Consider the following 22,618-nt stretch of genomic DNA (forward strand, 5'->3'; position numbering starts at 1 on the left):
GTGAAAATCTATATCGTCTTAAAAATAGTGGGCCTTCACTACATGCAGCAACTTGATCAATATTACATAAACTATTTGCTATTTTAGGGATAACGCCATGTTTTTCTTGATACCATATAGGGTACATTTTTAAATAGTCAGAACTGATAATACATATCGGCTAACATCCCTCAAACAAATCAAAGTAGGGTAATGGAGAAATAAAATGGCTATGGAGTGTATCAATAACAATAGAGCTGCAATTATTCATAAATATTGACCTAATATAACTGTTCATCAACTGTTTTCTTTAGGCAAGTTTAGATCGGTCACTCTTAATGCCAACATTATCAAGATTTATGATAACATGATGGGTTATCATTACAAACAGCTCTTAGAAGAAACAACAAAACTAAAATATGCAGAATTTGCTGCATTTAGTAAACACTGTTGACTTATTTTTTTCTCCACACAGGTGAAAGGTCACTTGAATCAATTAGGCCTTGCCTACATTTATCCCCCAGCAAGGGTCCTCAGAATACCTCATTCTTGGTGTCTGAGTGTGTGTGTGTGTGAGAGAGAGAGAGAGAGAGGTTGTGTACACGTACGTCTGTCTAAAATGTAAATCTGTGAAACTCAGATAATTATATAGCCTATATACTTTTAATATCTTGCGATTCCAAATAAATAAGTCTAGAGCTACTACTAGTACTACTACTAACAATCATTCAGCAAATAATATGTCAATTTGAATTCATTAAAACCATGTTCGGAGGAAAAACTATTAGAAACAGATTTGCAATAGATGTTCCATAGCCAACATTAAACCAAAGTCACCTGTACTGTACACACAAGCAGTATCCTACCAGCCTGTGCAGCAGCTAGAGATTTTTTTTTAAATATTGGACCAAAAAAAACTATAGCAAAATCTGTCAAAATATTCCACTTGTTATTATTATTGACCATTTTCAACATGATGACACCTTACCTTTTTGTGCCTGTCTTTGAAAGGTAACGCGGGCCATTGCATCTCCTGTAAAAAGTCTTGCCAGTGTTTCTGGTCCTGGTCGGATGAGATGAAGACGATTTCCAATTTGTCCTTGTGTTCCGAGGTCTTTTTGAACTTGCTGTAAAACTCGCACAGACTGCCGTTGAACTGCTTACACGGGCCGTTCAGGCTGCAGCCGAAGTAGAGCCCGACCAGCGACAGCTTGCTGCCCAGCGCCTGCACGTCCACCTCGGCGTTCTCGCTGTTGACGAGCCGCTCCCCGAGGAGATTCACCAGAAACTCCGACATGATCGCAGCTCTCCCAGTCCTTGTTGGGGGGGGAAGACCCTTATACGATATTTCTTTATCCAAGAGAATTGTACATTAAAAGCGATCGGCTCGGCGACAACCAAGATCCCCCGATCTTCCTCCGATTGAACCTTTCAGGAGGAGAGCTCCGAGTCAGCAACGCTCAGACGCGGTGCTCGACTGTGAGGAGCGCCTGCTGTATCCACTGAGCGGTGTGCAGGAATGCGCTCCACGTTATACCGACGGCTCTGCAGATATACCCTACTCACTGACGGCCCTCCTGACTGCTGCGACAGTGGTTGCGCTCCTCTCCTCTCAAAGCACACTTTCATGACACCTAGTTATAAGATGGCGATATTGCATCAATAAGCTCTGTACACTTTTTTGATGTATGTATATTTGTATGTATGTATATTTCTCTCCCACCCACCCCCTCCTAATGTACAGTCTCCTCCCCATCATATGTATTGTATATACTCTCTGTCAGGATCTATGGGTAACACTAACAGTACTGTATATTTGCATATCGTATGTCACAAATGTAACAGTACTAAATACCTGGCTGTATATGCCATAAATGTCACTATGAATTGAAAATGGGGGACCCTGATGTAAACAAGACAAACGTCTTTCTCGGGTCTGCATCCCCTTAATTGATTGATTGAAAACTTTATTAACAGATTGCAGAATGGGTACAATACAGTACGGCTCAATACACACAATTGTTAATGGGTTGCAGACCAGAGAAAGACTTTCGTCTTGTTTACATCAGGGTCCCCCATTTTCAATTCATCATAACATTTATGACATACAAGACATACAGATAGACAGTACTGCTACATCTATACATTTATGACATACCAGATTTGCAAATACAGTACTGTTTGTGATACAAAAATAGTCAAGTAGAAAACGGGGTATATACATTTGACGTAGAAACTGTACATTGGAGGAGGTTGGGTGGGGTACATTGGGATATTGACAACCATACTGGGTAATTTACATTGGAGGTGGTTGGGAGAAACACTGTATAAACAAGCAAAACTGTACATTGGGGGGGGGGGGGGGGGAGACACTGTACAAACAAGCAAAATTGTACATTGGAATATTGACAAAACCATACTAGGTAAATTACTGTACATTGATTGGAGGGGGTTGGGTTTAGACATTTACAGGGGCCAGTTTCGAATTGCAGTCTCCCGTAGGTGCTCTTTGAGAGTGGTTTTGAAAGTGGGTAGTGATTCACATTCCTTTACAGCTTTGGGTAGGGCGTTCCACATTGATGTGGCATAATTGCAAAACGTGTTTAGTCCCTTGTTTGAGCCGAATCTGGGTTTAACATGACTTGTGGAGCTCCCTCTGCTGTTGTGATCGTGGTATTCACTGACCTTTGGGAAGTATTTTGACATGTACATGTACCTTGGTTTGATTGATTGATTGAAAAGTTTATTAACAGATTGCAGAATGGGTACAGTACAGTACAGCTCAATACATACAATTGTTAAGGGGATGCAGACCAGAGAAAGACTTTCGTCTTGTTTACATCAGGGTCCCCCATTTTCAATTCATCATAACATATAGACAGTACTGCTACATCTATACATTTATGACATATCAGATTTGCAAATACAGTACTGTTTGTGATACAAAAGTGTCCAGAAAAGGAGTGTATATACATTTGGCGTAGAAACTGTACATTGGAGGAGGTTGGTTGGGTGAGGGCTGTACATTGGAGGTGGGGGGGGGGGTTTGGTAGGGGACACACACACATTTTACACTGTACATTGGAATATTGACAAAGCCTTACTTGGTCATTTACTGTACAACTAGGTTAGGACATTTGTAGGGGCCAGTTTCGAATTGCAGTCTCACGTAGGTGTTTTTTGAGAGTGTTTTTGAAGGTGGGTAGTGATTCACATTCCTTTACAGCTTTAGGCAGGGCGTTCCACATTGATGTGGCATAATTGCGAAACGTGTTTAGTCCCTTGTTTGAGCCGAATCTGGGTTTTACATGATTTGTGGAGCTCCCTCTGGTGTTGTGATCGTGGTATTCACTGACCTTTGGGAAGTATTTTGACATGTACATGGGTACCTTGGTCGCGTAGTGTATCTTGTAGACCAGGCCCATTGCAAGTTGCTGTACTCTGTCGTCTACTCTAAGCCATCCTAGGTTGTCAAAGTGGGCAGGGGTGAGGTGGGTTCTAGGAGTCAGGTCAAGTAGTAGTCTGACTAGCTTGTTTTGAGATGTTTGTAATTTGTTTTTTAGTGCCTTTGAGGTGCTTTGGTACCATGAGGTGCAAGTGTATCTTGTAGACCAGGCCCATTGCAAGTTGCTGTACTCTGTCGTCTACTCTAAGCCATCCTAGGTTGTCAAAGTGGGCAGGGGTGAGGTGGGTTCTAGGAGTAAGGTCAAGCAGTAGTCTGACCAGTTTGTTTTGAGATGTTTGTAATTTTGTTTTTAGCGCCTTTGGTACCATGAGGTGCAAGCATAGTCGTAGTACCCTTGAATGAGTGCTCCTGCCAGAGTCTTCAGGGTATTCTTGAGAGGAGATCCGGTACAAGAATCGAGTTCGTTGGTTGACTTTTTTTTATTACATTGGATGCCATTTTGTCACAGGAGAGATTAGCCTCTAGGATGGAACCCAGGTAGGTAATTTCATCTTTCCTTGTGACAATATTGTCACCCACTGTAACTGTATGTATTGAGCTGTACTGTATTGTACCTGTAGAGGTGGATGGCAATGAATAAGAAATAAGTAACTGCATGCTTTAGACCCTGTGTAACAGTAGGACACAACAGTACCCATTCTGCAATCTGTTAAATAAAGTTTTCATTCATTCATGTCGATCTTCTGGATCCATGCATATGAAACCTTCTCCTGACATTATTTTATGTTTGCGTTTTAGGACTTCATATCAAATATGTTGTTGGGAGGTTTAACCTTAATAATATATCAATTATGGGCATGCCATAGCTGAGCAAGTTTAAATTGCATTCACAAGTATAAATAAAATTCTGCAAATGCTTGGTGGGTTAAATGCATGGTCGTTTCTAAAATAGGCTTTGAGTAGACTGCCACCTAGCGTCCATTATAGAGAAATACATAGACTACAAAAAAAACATTCAACACATCATGACACATTTTATTTTCCTCAACTGGATTTGTTCCACTGCATGATAATAAATGAATGGCCACAACAAAACACAGGTATGCATTTAAAAATAATAATCGAAATGCCCATTCTAAAACTGGCGGTCACATTTGAAGAAAACGATAGCAAATGAACAACTTCACTTGTACACAAACAGTTTTAAGATGAAGACTGATGTACAATCTCATAATATGTACTTCTCAAATTGTGGCTCAAGTTATACTCAGTCTATGACCACTAAAACATTTATTTTGGAAACATTCTGGTATAAAATCAGTCAAATAATTAAAGAGTAGGACTATTAAGGCCGCTGGTTATATTGGTTCAAGACCATCTAACATGTACTGGTTGACATCACGTGGCACTGGCGGTCGGGGGTGTATGGTGTGTGAGGTTTCAAATATTCCACAGTGCAGCAAGTGGCTAACGGGTTATATAGTTAGATGAGGGGTTGGATCGACTCCCCGGGTTCTTGGCACCAAAATGCTCCCAGGCGATCACTCAGTCCTCTGTGAACATCATCCGCACCAGGTCGGCTTTGAAACACTCCTCCTCTACCAACCTCTGAGGCTGAAACAAAAGGAAAGACAGAGCTTTTCATGGTTGCAAACAAGTCACGTGTCCGAGCAGGCTACTCCTAGACAATGGTGACATGAAACGTTTATGTTGCGAAATGAGGTGAAAACACTGCAAAATGTATTAGTCATCAATGGAAAAGCAATCTAATTTGGGGACAGTTTCACAGACATGGATGTGGCACAATCCTATGACATAATCCTACATTACATTATCTATTAAAATCATTAAGCATAGATTTAAAAAGGAACACGCCAACATTACGGTAAATGTGCTTACCATCTTCTCCAGAGTCAAGACAAGAAGATAAGATACAAATGTCCTCTCATTGCATGCATTCAGTAGAAAGCTATCCAGCTGCAAACTAGCCTAGCCTAACGCAAATGAATGGAAGCGGATTACGGATCAGATAGCCTTAAAACTCGCCCAGTTGTTCAAAAGTAATCCGATCGGATTTCGGATAACAGATTTGATCAAATCTTGAAAATGGGTTGTTCAAAAGAAAAAAAGGATTCTGAAATCGGATTGGATTACGTAATCAAATCTTGGTTTTGATCCGGATCAAACCTTCAGTATGCGTTGTTCAAAAACTTTTAGTAGGATTGGGATCACTTTGATCCAAAAAAAATCAGGATTAAACTGATCCCAGTAGAACGGTGGATTCAGGCTGGATTTCAGTCACAAAATGTAATGAAACTTAAAAATTTGTATCCAATATTTGGATTATACAGTATATACATTTATTCATAAGATTTTCACTTAATTTGTTCATCCGCTACAGTGATCAAATATATAAAGTAGACATTATGCTACGTATTCAGCCTTTCAGTACAGCAAATTAAAATAATCCCCCAAACAGCTGTCAGTATTGAACACAAATAATATATAAATTATAAACTGTCACTTATCACTGTATATTAATCACACTGACATGGTCATCAGTCAGTTGTGTTCAATTAAGGCAATCATAACCAAGGCCTATAAATGATAAACTATGTTCACTACACCAAAGCGATGGAACCATGGACTCAAAAGGCCCTAATTTCACTGTTGCCGAAACCTGCGCTACTAGAGGGTGTTAGGTGCCATTTTGACTCAATAGTAGGGAGCTGATGAACAAATTAAGTGAAAACCTTATGAATAAATGTATACTGTATAATCCAAATATTGGATACACATTTTAAAGTTTCATTACATTTTGTGACTGAAATCCACCCTGAATCCACCGTTCTACTGGGATCAGTTTAATCCTGATTTTTTTTATCAAAGTGATCCCAATCCTACTAAACGTTTTTGAACAACGCATCCGGATCAAAACCAAGATTTGATTACGTAATCCAATCCGATTTTTCTAGGCCGGCTAGGTGGCGCAATGGGCAAGGCGCTCGCCACCAACGCAGGATATGCTGGGTTCGAGCCCAGCTCTCTGCGTTGCTACCAGCTTGGCTGGTCGTTCATACTAATACAATTGGCAGTATTAGGGGGTGGGAAGCTGGTGGGTGGGGATCGGACGTTGTGGACAGCGACTCCCACAGGTCGGTTGGTGCGCCTGCGCCGTAGAATCAGGAAGCAACGGGGGCGGCGTGTCCCTCCCATGCAGACCCTCGCCGCTGAGAGATCGCGTTGTGCAGGTGAAAAGATGCGACGGCTGCCTCCTCGTGTACCGGAAAGGACACGTGATGCAAGGCTTCGTCCACATTGCAGCCGGCTTGTGGGAGGCATGGCCAACAACGTTCGAGACAGGGGAGGGTAGAATTGGACAATACGAAATTGGGGAAGGGAGAAAAATAGAAAATGGGGAGAAAAAGCAGATAAAAAAAAAAGAAGAATTTTCTTTTTTCTTTTGAACAACCCATTTTCAAGATTTGATCAAATCTGTTATCCGAAATCCGATCGGATTACTTTTGAACAACTGGGCCCTGGAGGCGTGAATACTTTCGACAACAAATGTTTGTTTCCGCGTGCGAGTTTTGCGCTCTGATTGGCCAGGTCATGTGACATGTGCGCCAATCGTGGGACAGCAAGTTCTGCGCCTATTTCCGGGTCTAACAGCCTGCAAACTACCTGGCGTTCTATCGCCATGCTCCAAGACAAACTCTAACCTTAACCAACTTCGAAAGAGCGCCTAAGCTTAACCAGTGTAGACACTTGCGGTCCCACGATTGGGCGTACATGTCACATGACCAGAAATGACCTGGCCAATCAGAGACGCGGAAACAAACATTTGTTGTCTTAAAGTATTCAGGCGAGAGGTGTTTTTGTGCCAACATCTAGGCCAGCTGATCCGTATCCACTTCCATTCATTACAAGTTAGGCTAGCTTGTAACCAGACAGCTTTCTACTGAACGCACAGAGAGGAAATTGGTATCGATCTTCTTGTCTCGACTCTGGAGAAGACGGTGAGCGTATTTCCCATAATGTCGCCGTGTTCCGTTAAGTTTAAGCTAATCAATGTCAGTGAAACCAGCAGGACACAGGATTAGAGGTTCTCACCGTGCCATATCTCAAGAGAGTAGGGACTCCACTGAGCTTCAATGTCTTCTTGAAGTCATTGTTTGGATCCTTCCAACTGAAAAGGTGAAAAAGTCATTAAGAGGAGATAAATGCAATAATGCAAAAGGTTTGAGAGAGCTGGCTCAAATAGGCTTAGATGTATATTTTAATTTTTTTTTTTTAAATAGTCTCCAAAAACTTTAATCGACGGTCAGCCAAAATCATATACTGGGTTGCCAGTTAGGCATCATTGATGGATGCTTTCACAAAACTAGCCTATTTATCCATGGCAGTCGATAATCATTTCAAATCAATATGTTGCAGAGTGTTTAACCACGCGTATTAAAGTGTAATTCTTAAACTGTGGATATGAGTAACATAATATCAGGTCATTTTAAAGGAACACATAATGGCGCCGCGCTGTCGGCTGCCACTCGGTGATATGCATACGTTTGTCTCAAGGCTAGTCCTGCATGTATCAACAAAGCGCATGTCGGTGGTTTTATGTTCTGTGCCATTATTACTATCCTGCATGTATCTATCTAAAATGTAATAATTGTGGAATATTACTATAATGAGCTGTATGTGTATGAAGAACCAAGCATCCTATGATCTCACACTCTTTAGGAGCAAAACAGGAAAAAGTGTTTCATGTAAAAGTATTCTGTATTTTTGTATGACAACTAATAAAGAAACTTGAACTTGAAACACCAACATTATGGGAAATGCGCTTACCCTCTTCTCCAGGGTCAGACAAGAAGATGGATATCAATGTCCTCTTTGTGCATTCAGTAGAAAGCTATCTGGCTGCAAGCTAGCCTAGCTTAGCACACATTAATGGAAGCGTATTTGCTCCCATTAATGTGTGCTAAGCTAGGCTGGCTTGTAGCTGGATAGCTTTCTATTGAACGCACAGAGAGGACATTGGTATCCATCTTCTTGTCTGACTGTGGAGAAGACGGTAAACAATGTCCCATAATGTCAGCTTGTTCCTTTAAACCTAATTTGGTGGCATGAACATCAAAGAAGCAATCCTTTGTGGGATGACATCATCATCTGTGGGCTTTGATTTCCATGGGTTTGAAGTCATCAACATCTTGCTGTTATGTTTAAACAGCAGCTGGGGGATACTTACTAGCCTCTCTCTCCAACCTGACAGTAGATGAATACAGAACCTTCAGGAAGATGGGAGATCTCCCCTCTTACGACCGGCTCGGCTGGAATAGAAAAGGAAAACCGCTTATATATTATTGACTGAATCATAATGTACTAAATGAAAAGCAATATCATTATTAACATATTGATGTTTTCCCCTTCATAAAATACCACTAAATTGGTGTCTGTTATAGCCCCTGGCTAGTGTCTGTTTGCTGACAGATCAATCCCGGATCAATTCCAGATTTTGACTGGGCGTATTACGTAGGAACAAAATGTAATGATGACAATTCACATCTGAACTCAAAAACAAACAAAACAAATAACTTACCTTTCACACAGTCTGGACACCAGCTCGCACCCTGGGCGTCTTTATCACCAGAGAAATAGGCAAAAATGTCCTTTCCTTTCCTGTTAGACACAGCTTGGCAGAATTCATCATAGCCACGCACTTTTACTTCTTCGAAATGGGCCATTATTTAGAAAGGAATTATTCTGAAAATTCACAGATGTCAAATTGCTCAATTTGTGCAGGCAATGATCAAGCTAAGCGCAAAGTGTGTGTTCTGTGTGCTGGTTCTGTGTGCTGCACTATGAACTCCAGTAGAAACACTCAGGTGGTTCCGCAGCACTTCCTGTCTGTACCGCGTCACAGACTCTTAAAGTGACAGCGCGAAATTGTTTTAATTGAATGAATGAAAACTTTATTTAACAGACATACAGGTATATAGTACTGTTACATTTGTGACATATATGAAATGCAAATATACAGTACTGTTACCCATAGATCCTGACAGAGAGTATATACATATGATGGGGAGGAGACTGTACATTAGGAGGGGGTGGGTGGGTGGGTGGGAGAGAAATATACATAAATAAACCAAAGGGTTTAAATAAAAAGGCGAGGATAATAAACAACACAATTACAGGAAATCATACTTTTTTTTATTTATTAAAACTCAACATATGAATAAATTCATCAAACAATATTTATGATCATCTTGATGTTTGACCTCTTTGAGTCTCCGTACGAGTTAAACACCTACTTCCGGTGCGCTGTGTTTAAAAAAAATGGTTGCTTGGCTTGTTTGCAAAAAGCTAGCTAGGTAACGGGAGATATTGATTTAACGTTACCATAATTCAGCAATAAATATTAGATAGCGATTGTCTTATCTCTTAAACCGAAAACAGTAACGTTATCTAAATGAGCGGTTAGTTACCGACATGGTCAGGTGACCAGTGAATGTTCTGGATCATAACTCCAGCTGAGCTAGCTAGCCAGTCAATAACAATGTCAGCTAGCGTCAGGTAACGTTAGGTTCGCGTTAACAACAACAACACACCAAATTAACTAGATTTCTTGCGTTAGTTGTTTTTTGGTCTTTGCCACAATGACCGCACATATAATAACGTTACCACACGGGGCAGCAGCCACAAGGACCTTAGGAACGCGAGGTCATGGGAAAGACTGGGTCGTTTTAGGTCCAAATAAAAACATGCAGCACAACCATGGACTGTTTCAACCCCAGGTAAGAAGAAGGCAGCAGCACAGTTAGCCCATCTAAGGTTATTAGCCAGATGGTCACTTTACATGTCATATTATCCACTGACCTAATGTTTCACTATGCATTGAAAATGGGGGTCCCTGGTGTAAACAAGACGAAAGTATTTCTCTGGTCTGCACCCCCTTAACAATTGTGTGTATTGAGCTGTACTGTACCCATTCTGCAATCTGTTAAATAAAGTTTTCATTCATTCATTCATTCAGCTATTGGGTCGTATTAAAGCAAACGTCCTCCCCAGCAGCTATGCCTATGCTAACTAGCCATACTAGATTGATTGAAAACTTTATTAACAGATTGCAGAATGGGTACAATACAGTACAGCTGAATACATAAAACTGTTAAGGGGATGCAGACCAGAGAAAGACTTTCGTCTTGTTTACATCAGGGTCCCCCATTTTCAATTCATCATAACATATATGACATACAGATAGACAGTCGTTCCCATGGTAACAGACAGCCAAACGACAAATGTCTAGTATTTCCTGAACCAGTTTTCTTATGTGAGAAACAACATGATACGTTTGTTATGTTAATTTAGTGCATACATTTATAATAAAGTTGACGTTTATTTGGTGTAGAATGCAGCTAACGTTAGCTGATGCTGTCAAAACAAGCTAACCTTGCAAGTGTTGTTGTAGGCCTAGATTTAAAACGTTGATTTCTACGTTGATTGATTGATTGAAAACTTTATTAACAGATACAGTACAGCTCAATACACACAATTGTTAAGGGGATGCAGACCAGAGAAATACTTTCGTCTTGTTTACATCAGGGTCCCCCATTTTCAATTCATCATGACATTTATGACACACGATATACAGTACTGTTACATCCAGAGACATTTATGACATACAAGATATACAAATATACAGTACTGTTTAAGATACAGAGATCATAAAAGAAAATATATACATTTGAGGGGGAAGAAACTGTACATTGGAGGGGGGCGGGTGGGGGTTGGACATTTACTGGTACGTCTGACGTCAACTCTCAAATTGCAGGACAAAACCTTCTAACATTATATAACTAAAATGATGAAAACAAACCTTATTTTCTAACAGTTGTCCTATTGGCTGACTCAATCAATACTGCGTCTCAGTTCTTGGTAGGCGTTTAGCTTAGTCTCTCTCTAGAGCCACCATAGAGGGAAATGTCAAGTTTCAAATGTAGCCTAAACTAGTCTCAACCCTTTTCAGGACCCAAAATTATGCATAATATGTCATGGACCCCCATTTATTAGACCTTGTTCCAGGCACCCCACCTGAGAAGTTATTTATCGTTACAGTAGATTTAGTCCAGAATACCATTACTGCCTGCCTATCAATGGTTGAATAACAAAACCTCCTATCTGCATAAAAAAAAAAGTGGGTAAAAACCTAATATCTGCACGTTTCGAGGCACGAATACACTGGACAGTATTGTTAACGCATAATATAGTAATATAGTCCAAAAACAGTGTATTGTATTAGGTATCCTTAAACAAATTTTAAAGTGAAATGTTCATATAGGATGTTTTCTTGTTCAACTTCTTCTGCCATCGTCTATAGGTTGGGATATAACAGTGAGAGTGAGAACTGTGATAAGAATAGTCATTCTTCTACATTTTCTCACTGTGATAACAGTAACTTATAGTCAATGGAATAATAGTGAACTATTCTATTCCTCATTTCACTGGGGACCCCATAGAACCTGCCCAATGACCCCCGGCCCCCACTATGAGAACCAATGGCCTAAACTACCTATTGGGACAAGTGTGATCGGTTGCTATGGGACATTAACGTTGGCTAACATTGGTAGTAGCAGGTGATAAATCATGTGTCACAGACCACGGTTGCCATGGAGTCTTTTTTATCCACAGAAATTAAGTATTTGAATTGTAGCAAACTAGTATCATTACTTGTTGTGTGCTCTTTGGCGATTCTATGTTTAGCCTAAATTACACCAAAGAAGGCACAAACATTATGATTTATAATGGATTTTAGTTTTTTCATTTAACGCAGAGTTTTATATCCCAATTACTCCTGACCCTGTCACTCAATTTCTTGCATGCTGCTGGGGGCATTGGCCAAAAAAAGTCTTTCTTTGTTAATTCTCAGTCCATGCAGATGGCCAGAGTTCATAAAGGTTAAAGTGGAGCTGAAAAGGCATCTGGAGGATAGGCATATGGGACCTAACGTTTGGAGGGATTTGATTTGATCATTGAAAACATCTGGGTCAGAGCAATTTGGTTATACAGGAAGAAAACATGATTGGATTTTGACAAACGAAAAAACAAATGCTTTTTTGTATTTTCTTTCATATATTGTTAAATAGGTAGTACACAGTATGGCCAGGGAAATGATGTAAAGCGTAATTCTTCCATTTAAGCTCGACTTTAAGGTGCTGGTTGTAGAGTTGCCTAATTGTATGTGATGTGGTTGTTAAGAAAGTGAAAGTTATTTTATTATTATTTAGTTATGCTCTATGTAGTTTTGGCACAGAAGATGGGGACCTCTGAAAAGTCAAAATAGTGTATGATTTTACTTTTAACACCGAATAGTGTTTTCAGAGGTAAACGGGATCCCTGAAGCACATTTACAATATAAAAAATCTCTAATATTGGCCAACTTCAATCAAAGGGCCTTCAAACAATTCTGTTAATATAAACACATTTTAAGCATTGGCAATTTGGCATGGCAAGCAATTATTGTAGAGGTTTTTTAGATGACCGTAGATTAGATTCAAATTTATTGTCATTATAATATACAGCATTATATTGTCATTATACAGCACGAAAATAAGTTTGGCATCCAACCAGAGTGCAAATGTAGCAGTAAAGTGCAATGCACTGTACAGGTGGTTAAACTGGATACAAAATATACAAGTTTAGTACTACCGAGTGTAGTGCTATCAGATGTATGTACAGTGTATTATATAAATAGAGACTGTAACTGAGGGGTACAATTCCCTGACTGTATTACTAGATATGATACTTACTACCACTACCTTTGTACTTAATATTCGGCCACCCAGTACACGGCATAAATATATTATCATGAACACTCTCACGTAGATGAAACGGATCCAACACAAATGTACGAATTAGAAACAGGTCTTTATTGCCTACACAGCGATGGTGTGTAGACTAAACACTTAATCACTTAATTACATTTATGAATTGAAATAGTATGCACTTTTATGGCAAGGAGTATTCGTCGGTATATCAATAGATAATGTCCAATCTCTGAAGGCGCAGGTGGTAAATATACGACCTGGAATAGTTAAGGAATAACAGCAATGATACTTTAATGATTATAGGCTGGATACACTAGAGGGGGTTAATCCGGTCGCTTGTAAGCCGACAGGAGTAGGAGGGGGGGGGGGGGTAGAATCCAGCTGCCTCGTCCGGCCAAGGGTATCCCAGGAGAACCCACGGTAGTGCCGTTCAATGCGCCGGCGATCCTTGGACCACAGATGAAAGCAGGTGGACTCTTTGTGGGCCGGCTCTCTCCGGTCCACGGGGGAGAGATGTGGAGAGACCTCGTCTTGCAGAGCGTCTCCTCACCTTGTGTCCTCTCCAGGGGGGGGGGTTCCAACACACGGTAGTGTCGGGGGTCTTTATCCATAGAATAATCAAAGTATCCAAAGCATAATCCGTGCCTGGGAAGGCGGGCTGTCGTCGGTAGAATAATCCGGTATACAGGTCCACTCGCTCGTCGGCTCTGGGGCTCCTCGGGTGCAGCTTCACATAGGGTCAACCACCCTGGGTAAGCAGCCAGTTCTCTGCCCGAAACGATGGGTACTGACTACTAGGGATGTCCCGATCGCCTTTTTTTGCTTCCGATCCGATCCCGAGCATGTGATTTTAAATATCTATCGATCCGATCGTTTCCGATCCGATCTTTCACATTAGTAATCAATTTTGACGCATTTTTGTCAGAAACTGGCAGAGCGACACAAGCCCATCTGTTGCCTATAATAGTCCGGGGCGCGAGAGCGGAGGCTTTTGTTATTACATTCACCCTGAGAAATGTGCTTCTGCTTCATATGAGAAATATTAAAAGTTTCAATATATGTTTGCACATTAGTATACATTCAGTGTTCGACTTACGTAATGGTCCATTCTGGTCTGAAACGCCGAAAGTCACGTAACGTTATCCTCCAGGTGAAAGTTAGTCTGAAAACTACTGCTGCTTCATGAGTTTTTCCTCCACGCGGAATCTCCTCCTTGCAAACATTGCAACTGGCTTGACTTTGTATTTTAAAATGCTTAGTTCCAAACCTCTGACATTAAGTCTAGCTGCTCAAGTCAGTGGATATTAACCGTGTTTCGGGAGCGACGTGTTGTTGTTGTGATCTGTGGTCGCGTGTAGCGTGTAGCGTCTAAATTAAAGGGAATGTTTGTTGCAACGGTGAAAATTAAAGGGGAATGTGTTTGTTGTGGATAATTATTCTGCTCTGTGTGACAATAAATACATTAATGATGATATATTATATGTAATTTAAAACCAAAACTAAGGCCTCCGTATGAGTTTAAGACGTGGACATGGTCATGTTTGTTGAATAAAAATTTTCTTTTTTTGACTGCCGATTTTTATTATTATTTTTTCCCGATCCCCGATACTCTGAAAAGCACGTGATCGACGCCGATTCCGATCACGTGATCGGATCGGGACATCCCTACTGACTACGGTAGTATTCTCACCGCACGAAGCACTATATATTAACAGACTATCATTAGCTTAATAGACTACGTCCAACTCGACGATATAGTGCCAAATATGACTATTCAAATATTAATATACACGATGTCTCAATACCGATGGTAGGCGAACTTGGCCTTACTCCCACACGTGGCATCGCGGGGAGGCTTTACGTCTGTGACTCTATTGGAGGGTAAGAAACTGGACTGAAAAAAAAGTCCTACTTTAGTAGCGCAGTATATATACGCACTATGAACAAATAGTCCCATTAGTGGTGCGGTAGCCAGATTCCTACGCGGAACTAGGACTTGTTCGTACATGTCGAGCAGTACGTTTGAACTGGGTCTGAGGGGTATGGCAGCCTGGCACCAAGGTCTCGACCAATAGTAGAATGGAGACTATTATGGGATGTTCAGTAGGCTAGAATGGATATTCAATGCATATTGTACAAGGAATATACAAGGGATATCAGGGAATATTAGAGAATATACAAATACAATTAAATATATATATATAAACAAATATATATATTCGGTTTAATCTGGCCCTTCACAACAGCCACCCCCTGAATAGGTCCCAGACCTAATCAGTTAAACGGAGACAGATTAATCGCGTTGTCTATTTACACATAAGGGTTTGCTGTAGGGGTCAGTCAACTTCACAAAGTCATAGGGTTGTAGGGTCATGGTCATCATCGATTGTGTCTGGGAGTCGAGGCAGTTCTATGAGCCTTGCCACGGGACGGGTGTAAGTGCGACCCTGGACGAGCACTTCAGCTGCTCGGACCTTGCCGTCGGCACCGGTGATCACTTTGCTTACGCGGCCGGCCGGCCACATAGCTCTGGGCAGTGATTGATCAATAATCATGACGACTGTTCCTTCTGTCAAATTGTCTCTCTCCTTTACCCACTTCTGGCGGGTCTGTAGAGACGGTAGGTAGTGCAGTAGGAAACTGTTCCAAAACTTGTCGGCTAATACTTGGCTGTACCTCCACATTCGTCGGCCGTTCGCTTCTTCAGGCCGGTACATTGTCTGGGGTAATGTGGGATCTAGCCGCCCCATCAGGAGTGTGTTGGGGGTAACTGGGTCGATATCCGCCACATCACTGGAGACATATCCGAGGGGCTTCGAGTTAAGTACTCCCTCAATCTCCGTGAGGACTGTCATTAGGACTTCTTCCGCCACAGTCTGGGCCCCAAGTACTGCGTACAGGGCTGTCTTTATGGAGCGCACTTCTCGTTCCCAAGTGCCACCGAAGTGGGGTGCGTTTGGGGGGTTGAATTGGAAATCAACCTGTGCTGGAGCGAGGTGGGTCTTAAGTTCTGGGCCCATAGCTTGGAAGCTCTCTCTCAGCTCTCTTTCGCCGCCTTTGAAGTTTGTCCCATGATCGGACAATAGGGTAGACGGTCTTCCTTTCCGTGATGTGAATCTACGGAAGGCCATAAGGAATGAGTCTGTGCTCATGGTCGGGAGAAGCTCGATGTGTATCGCTCTGGTGGTCATGCATTTGAATACAATACCCCACCGCTTCTCGGTTCCTCTTCCTTTCTTTATGTGCAGCGGGCCAAAGCAGTCCATACCCGTTGAGTGGAATGGCTTGTCACCGATTCGGAGGCGACATGGAGGAAGGTCAGCCATCCTTGGTATGCTGGGCTGCGCGCGCCACTTGCGGCAGTCTAGACATGTTCGTTGGAAGCGTCGTACCGCCTCTCTTCCTTGTAGGATCCAGTAACGACGTCTGATTTCCGCGAAGACTCTTTCTGCTCCTGCGTGATGTACATCCTCATCGTATTTCTTTATAATCAGCTCTGTGACCTTGTGTCGGCTGTTCAATACGATCGGGTATTTAATGTCATCCGGTAGATTGGGGGCTCTGCGTAGGCGACCACCCACTCTGATGAGGGTGTGAGCGCCGCTCTCGGGGGCCAGATGAATTAATCTGCTGTCGGATGGGACGGGCTTTCCTCCCTGTAGACAGGCCAATTCATCGGGGAACGAGTCTCTCTGGGCTCGCTGCAGTAGAAGCAATTCTGCTTCCTCGTAGTTAGCTGCTGACATATCAGCGGGGGACTTGCACTCCGGGTGGTACCGCAGGAATGTTCTTTGTTGTGCACTCTCTATGGACGTGCAATCGTTTATGTTAGGGTCGGTGGAGGCTACGGTGCTCAATCCACAGAACACAGACTTCTTAATTTCCACCTCCTCTGGACTTGCTGCCCTCGGGATAGGCATGGGCCACTGTCCTTCCGGGAGTCTTAGGAATGCGGGGCCGTCACTGTAGACATTGCGACGGGTGAGGTCATCCAGGGGCATCCCCCGGGTGATGACGTCAGCTGGGTTCTGTTTTGTATCAACGTAGCGCCACTCTGTTTCTCCGGTTAACTCTTCGGTTAGGTCTTGAATCTCGGTGACTCTGACTCCCACGAAGACTTTGTACTTGCATGAGTCCGATTTGATCCAGGCGAGTACCGTCGTGGAATCTGACCACAGGATTGTTCTAGACACCGGTATGGTGAGCTCACGTTGGATGAGCGTGGCTAGGTGCGCTCCGGCTAGGGCTGCGCAGAGCTCTAGACGTGGGATAGATTGTTGCTTGCATGGGGCTACTCTCGAGCGGGCGAGGACAAATGCTGTGTAGATCTCTCCCCCTTGGTCTTGGGCCCGCAAGTAGGCTACTGATCCGTATGCGACCTCTGAGGCGTCACTGAAGACGTGCAAGTCCATTTTACATGTCTCTGGCCTCACCGTGGGTGGGAAGTAGCTTCGGCGCATATTAACGCCTGGGAGTGAGTGGAGCTCCATCTCCCACTCTCTCCAGGTGGATGCAAGGTGTGCGGGAATGGGGTCGTCCCAGCCCTGGTCCTTGTCCCACAATGCTCGTACAATCATTTTTGCCCTGGTGGTGTACGGTAGAATACATCCTAGCGGGTCATATTGTCGGGCGAGTGTTGTGTACACACTCCGTCTGGTGGTCGGCGCCGCCGCCGGCCTTCCCTGCTCCGTAGTCAGGGGCTTGTGTCTGTAGTGAAGCGAATCTGTTTTGAATCGCCACACCAATCCCAGGGTCATCTCCTGGGCTTCTCCCGGGATTGTAGCCATCCAGGTCTCGCTGCTGGCTGCCTTGTCCTCGGAGGAGAGGCTGCGCAGTACTTGCGGATCGCTGCTGGCCCACTGCCTGAGATCAAAGCCGCCTTTGATCAATGAGGCGCGGAGTTTAATCAGGAGAGCCTCGGCTTCTTCCTGGGTTGAAAGGCTTTGTAGACAGTTGTCTACGTAGAAGCTGTTCTTTACGCTGTGTCGGACCTCTTCGTCCGCTGCTGGGTCCTCTGCTACATGTTTCTGTAGTGCAAATGTCGCACAGCAGGGGCTGCACGTCGTTCCGAAGGGGAGGACTTCCCATTGGTAGATGGCTGGGTGCTCATCTCCTGGCTTCTCTCTCCATAGGAACCGTAACAGGGGCTTGTCCGCCTCTACTAATCTCACCTGCAGGAACATTCCTTTAATGTCCCCGCTGATGGCCACCTTTTCCTGGCGGAAGCGGAGTAGAACGCCGAGTAGGGAGGGGCCGAGTGTGGGACCGGGCAGTAACTCTTTATTCAGATTTTGGGATCCGATCTGGTAGCTGCAGTTAAATACTATGCGGTCTTTACCGTTGTGATGGACCTTGTGGTGGGGCACGTACCACGATTCAGTGGTCTGGTCAGCCTCTTTAATGTCCATCTTTGTGACGTGTCCCGCTGTGATGAGCTTCTCAATCTCAGCGCGGTATACACTCTCTTGGGTGGGGTTCTTGGCTAAGCGCCGCTCCGTGTTCAGCAGGTACCGTTCTATGGCGTCTGTCTTGGCGTGGAAAGTAGGCATTCCTTCTCGCCGCAGGAGTGGCGTGGCGTATCTCAACACGCCGTTGACCGGGACTCTCTTGGTCCCTGTCTCGAGGAGGTGAATGGCGTAAATGTCATCCTTAGAGCGAATGTCTTTCTTTCCATTCTTAAAGGGCATTTGTTCCAAGCTCCATAGCCGCTCTACGTGTTGCAGGAGTGCGGTTTCTCCCTCTGTAACTCGGGAGTGGAGACATCTAGTGGCTGTACTTCGGTTGAGAGATTTGGCGAGCGGGCCTTGGAGAGTCCATCCCAAACGGGTCTCGACTGCTGCAGGACAGCCTCGGGGTCCGGTATGAACCCGGTCTATCGGGACAATGAGGTCTGCATGGTCGGAGCCTATCAACAGGGTCGGCATAGCATTGTCTATGAGCGGGATCGGTAACTTGCGCAGATGTGCATATTTCTCCATCAGCTTGGCGACGGGGTATGTGTACCGCGACAGTCCTATTTCTTGGCTGGTGAAAGCGTCTGCAATCTGGTACCGTCGCTCAGGCTGGCCGCTTGCTGCGATAGAGAATGAGACATTCTCGCCCTTTATCGTCTTCAAATCTCGTCTTATTGTCCGAATTGTCATTTGGGTTTCGCTTCCCCGCAGCCCTAGCTGGGCCGCAGCGGAGGCGAGCAGCAGGGTCTTCTCTGACCCGTCATCGAGGACGGCGTAAGTGTCCAGGACTTTATTCTGGTAGCTTAGTGTCACACGCACTACTTTTAGGAGTACTCGGGCTCCACTGCTGCTGGCGGGATCGATGTACATGACGCTCGCTTTGCGGCTGGATGGTGCAGGTGAAGGGCGCCGTCTGTTACTGTCGTGAAGTATGTCCAGATGGGCTCCATCGCACTTGGTGCACCTTTTCTTTAAGCGGCATTCGGCTGCCATGTGTGAGCGCGCACAGCGAAAACAGCGCTTGTTGGACTTTATCCATTGACCTGCTTCCTCCGCGTTCAGCTTGGGGAAGGAGTCACATTGCGCTAGCCAGTGTTCTTTCTCACAGTAGGGGCACACTATCTTCCACTTCTCCGTTCTGGAGGGGGTACTGTGGCTCCTGCTGCTCGGTACTGACTCCGATTGGTGCATCACAGTCACCGATCTTCTTCCATCATTTAGTCGTCTGGTTCCTTCTCTGGAGCCAGGGGTGCTCCGTCCGAATGTATCTAGCCGTAGGCTGCTGACTTCTCTCGCCAGGAAGTCTGCTAGATCGAGGAGGTTCGGTTCGGGGCCATTCGGGTCTCTGTGGTCCCTCTGCCGCCTAAAGCGCTCCTGACGAGCGGGCGGCAGCTTCTCCAGGATCCTTTCCACATTTGAGTTGGCGTAAAGTTCATGCTTCCCCTTCTCTCTTTGCGCTCCCAACATCCCTACCAGGGACTGCACTCTGATGGACAGGTCGTCCAGTGCTCGATTGTCTATTGCTGGGGGTAAGCGGTCGATGTGTCGGATCTCCTGGATCACGTAATCCCATATGCGCCCATACCTCTGGTCCAATGCTACCAGCGCTGCTGTGTATGGGGTGGTGGAAGTCGCGTAGGCGAGCGCTATATTATGTGCGCGGGGTACCTTTAAGTGCTGCAGTAGGATGGCGTATTTGTGGCGTTCATCCAATACATCCACCAACATGGTCTCCAGACACATGCGGAGTTCTGTATACTGGGCCCGGTTCTCTTGGGTGAAGTCGGGTACCATAGGTGTGCCAATGTATGACGCTGACTGTGGATACGTCGGTGAGCGTTGGGGGAGAGGCCTCCTCGGCGAGTCTCCTCCCGCTCCTTGGTATGGGCTGGTACCGGCAGTGTACCATGGCCCGCTTGTCCAGGTGCTGTTCCTCGGTGCGGGTCGTGCGTCGTGCTCACCCGTGTATAGAGTCGGGGGTCTGTAGCGCAGCTCCGCGGGAGTATAGCCTGGGCTGTACCGGACCTCCTGGTCCGGTAGAGTACTGTGCTGTCTTCGGGCGTGGTTCTCCTCCTCTTCCTCTTCGTCTTCAGTTAGGTCACCCAGTGCTTGTAGTCTCTGGTTTAGCCTCTCCACAGGATATGCTGCTCCTTCCCGGTTGCTAGGTCTCGCTTGGACCGGTGGGGGGAGGTGGTCTGTGGGGGGTATAGACCTCGTCTGTTGGTCAAGTTCAGGGTTGTTTACTCGGCTAGGGGATGCCGCCCTGGAGGTGTGTCTAGACGAGTTCCTGGAGCCTCTGGCGGAGGGAGAGGGTGTTGTCCGTCTGATCAGCTGTTCTATTAGTTGCGCTTGCTGTCTGTCGCGCTCTGCGTCCCGTAGAGCACCAGCAGCTGCTCGCTGGCTGTCTGCTCGGTCTCGGGCCACATTCTCTTCCATCTGAATGCGTCTTATTTCCAGGCGTATGTGCTCTTCTTCGCTCCGTTGCTGTAGCTGCAATCGATCGCGTTCACCCTGGAGTCTATCGCGTTCACCCTGGAGTCTATCGCGTTCAGTAGAGGCTTTCAGGCTGACGAGGAATGCCTGCTGTAGGGTCCTCTCTGCCTCGCTGGGAGAAGGCGGTTGTATAGGGGAGCCTTCCCTCGGGGTACTCCTTGCGGAGCCTTGGAGCTCTATCTCCACGGTGCTCTCCCCGTCTTCTTCCGTGCCGAGTTCTCTCTCGGTAGCGTTGTATTCCTCCCGGGACTCATCGGGGACTACTTCTTCAGTACTGGCGGGGTGTGAAGTCATGTCTGGTTCCCACTGGTCCCCACCGTGAACTTGGTCAGTTACATTAGAGCCCGTAGGGGCCTCTATGGTCGGGGTAGTCTGGGCGTTGGGGTTAGACATACTTTTACTTTCTAGTTTTACCGCATTTACTGTTAGTAGAAGACTAGGTTGTTGACTGACAGCGTAAGCCTCTAAGTACTGAGGGAGCCGTCGTTCGCGCTGCGGGCGTTGGTTAGGAGGATCGTTTCGTGGAGTGTTCATCATAGGCCATTTCAATATTAATAACACTATATTAATATTACACTGATTACCCTCCGGCTCGAAGGACCAATTGTAACTGAGGGGTACAATTCCCTGACTGTATTACTAGATATGATACTTACTACCACTACCTTTGTACTTAATATTCGGCCACCCAGTACACGGCATAAATATATTATCATGAACACTCTCACGTAGATGAAACGGATCCAACACAAATGTACGAATTAGAAACAGGTCTTTATTGCCTACACAGCGATGGTGTGTAGACTAAACACTTAATCACTTAATTACATTTATGAATTGAAATAGTATGCACTTTTATGGCAAGGAGTATTCGTCGGTATATCAATAGATAATGTCCAATCTCTGAAGGCGCAGGTGGTAAATATACGACCTGGAATAGTTAAGGAATAACAGCAATGATACTTTAATGATTATAGGCTGGATACACTAGAGGGGGTTAATCCGGTCGCTTGTAAGCCGACAGGAGTAGGAGGGGGGGGGGGTAGAATCCAGCTGCCTCGTCCGGCCAAGGGTATCCCAGGAGAACCCACGGTAGTGCCGTTCAATGCGCCGGCGATCCTTGGACCACAGATGAAAGCAGGTGGACTCTTTGTGGGCCGGCTCTCTCCGGTCCACGGGGGAGAGATGTGGAGAGACCTCGTCTTGCAGAGCGTCTCCTCACCTTGTGTCCTCTCCAGGGGGGGGGGTTCCAACACACGGTAGTGTCGGGGGTCTTTATCCATAGAATAATCAAAGTATCCAAAGCATAATCCGTGCCTGGGAAGGCGGGCTGTCGTCGGTAGAATAATCCGGTATACAGGTCCACTCGCTCGTCGGCTCTGGGGCTCCTCGGGTGCAGCTTCACATAGGGTCAACCACCCTGGGTAAGCAGCCAGTTCTCTGCCCGAAACGATGGGTAC

At 44.9% G+C, this 22,618-nt stretch overlaps 3 protein-coding genes across 6 annotated transcripts in view; 1 reads left to right on the top strand and 2 right to left on the bottom strand.

The window, feature by feature from the left end:
- The window catches only part of nxn (nucleoredoxin), a 92,927-nt gene extending 91,458 nt beyond the window's left edge, over nt 1-1,469 (bottom strand). Inside the window, exon 1 of the mRNA XM_084318578.1 lies at nt 968-1,469. Coding sequence (XP_084174704.1) covers nt 968-1,276 — 309 coding nt within the window. The 5' untranslated portion in view covers nt 1,277-1,469. The remainder of the gene's footprint in view (nt 1-967) is intronic.
- Nucleotides 1,470-4,399: 2,930 nt separating this feature from the next.
- txndc17 (thioredoxin domain containing 17) lies at nt 4,400-9,292 on the bottom strand. The gene is made up of 4 exons (XM_084325949.1): nt 8,985-9,292; nt 8,634-8,715; nt 7,499-7,574; nt 4,400-4,999 (listed from the first exon to the last, which is right to left on the bottom strand). The coding sequence occupies exons 1-4, from the start codon at nt 9,127-9,129 to the stop codon at nt 4,931-4,933; spliced, it is 372 nt and encodes a 123-aa protein (XP_084182075.1). The 5' UTR covers nt 9,130-9,292; the 3' UTR covers nt 4,400-4,930.
- Nucleotides 9,293-9,811: 519 nt separating this feature from the next.
- Nucleotides 9,812-22,618, top strand: part of kiaa0753 (KIAA0753 ortholog) — a 71,657-nt gene continuing 58,850 nt past the window's right edge. For all 4 annotated transcript variants that reach the window (XM_084318610.1, XM_084318613.1, XM_084318611.1 and 1 more), the window contains exon 1: nt 9,812-10,182. In XM_084318610.1, the coding sequence (XP_084174736.1) occupies nt 10,045-10,182 (138 nt within the window). In that variant the 5' untranslated portion in view covers nt 9,812-10,044. The remainder of the gene's footprint in view (nt 10,183-22,618) is intronic.

The sequence above is a fragment of the Notolepis coatsorum genome (assembly GCF_963971535.1).
Source record: "Notolepis coatsorum genome assembly, chromosome: 1".
Lineage (NCBI taxonomy): Eukaryota > Metazoa > Chordata > Actinopteri > Aulopiformes > Paralepididae > Notolepis > Notolepis coatsorum.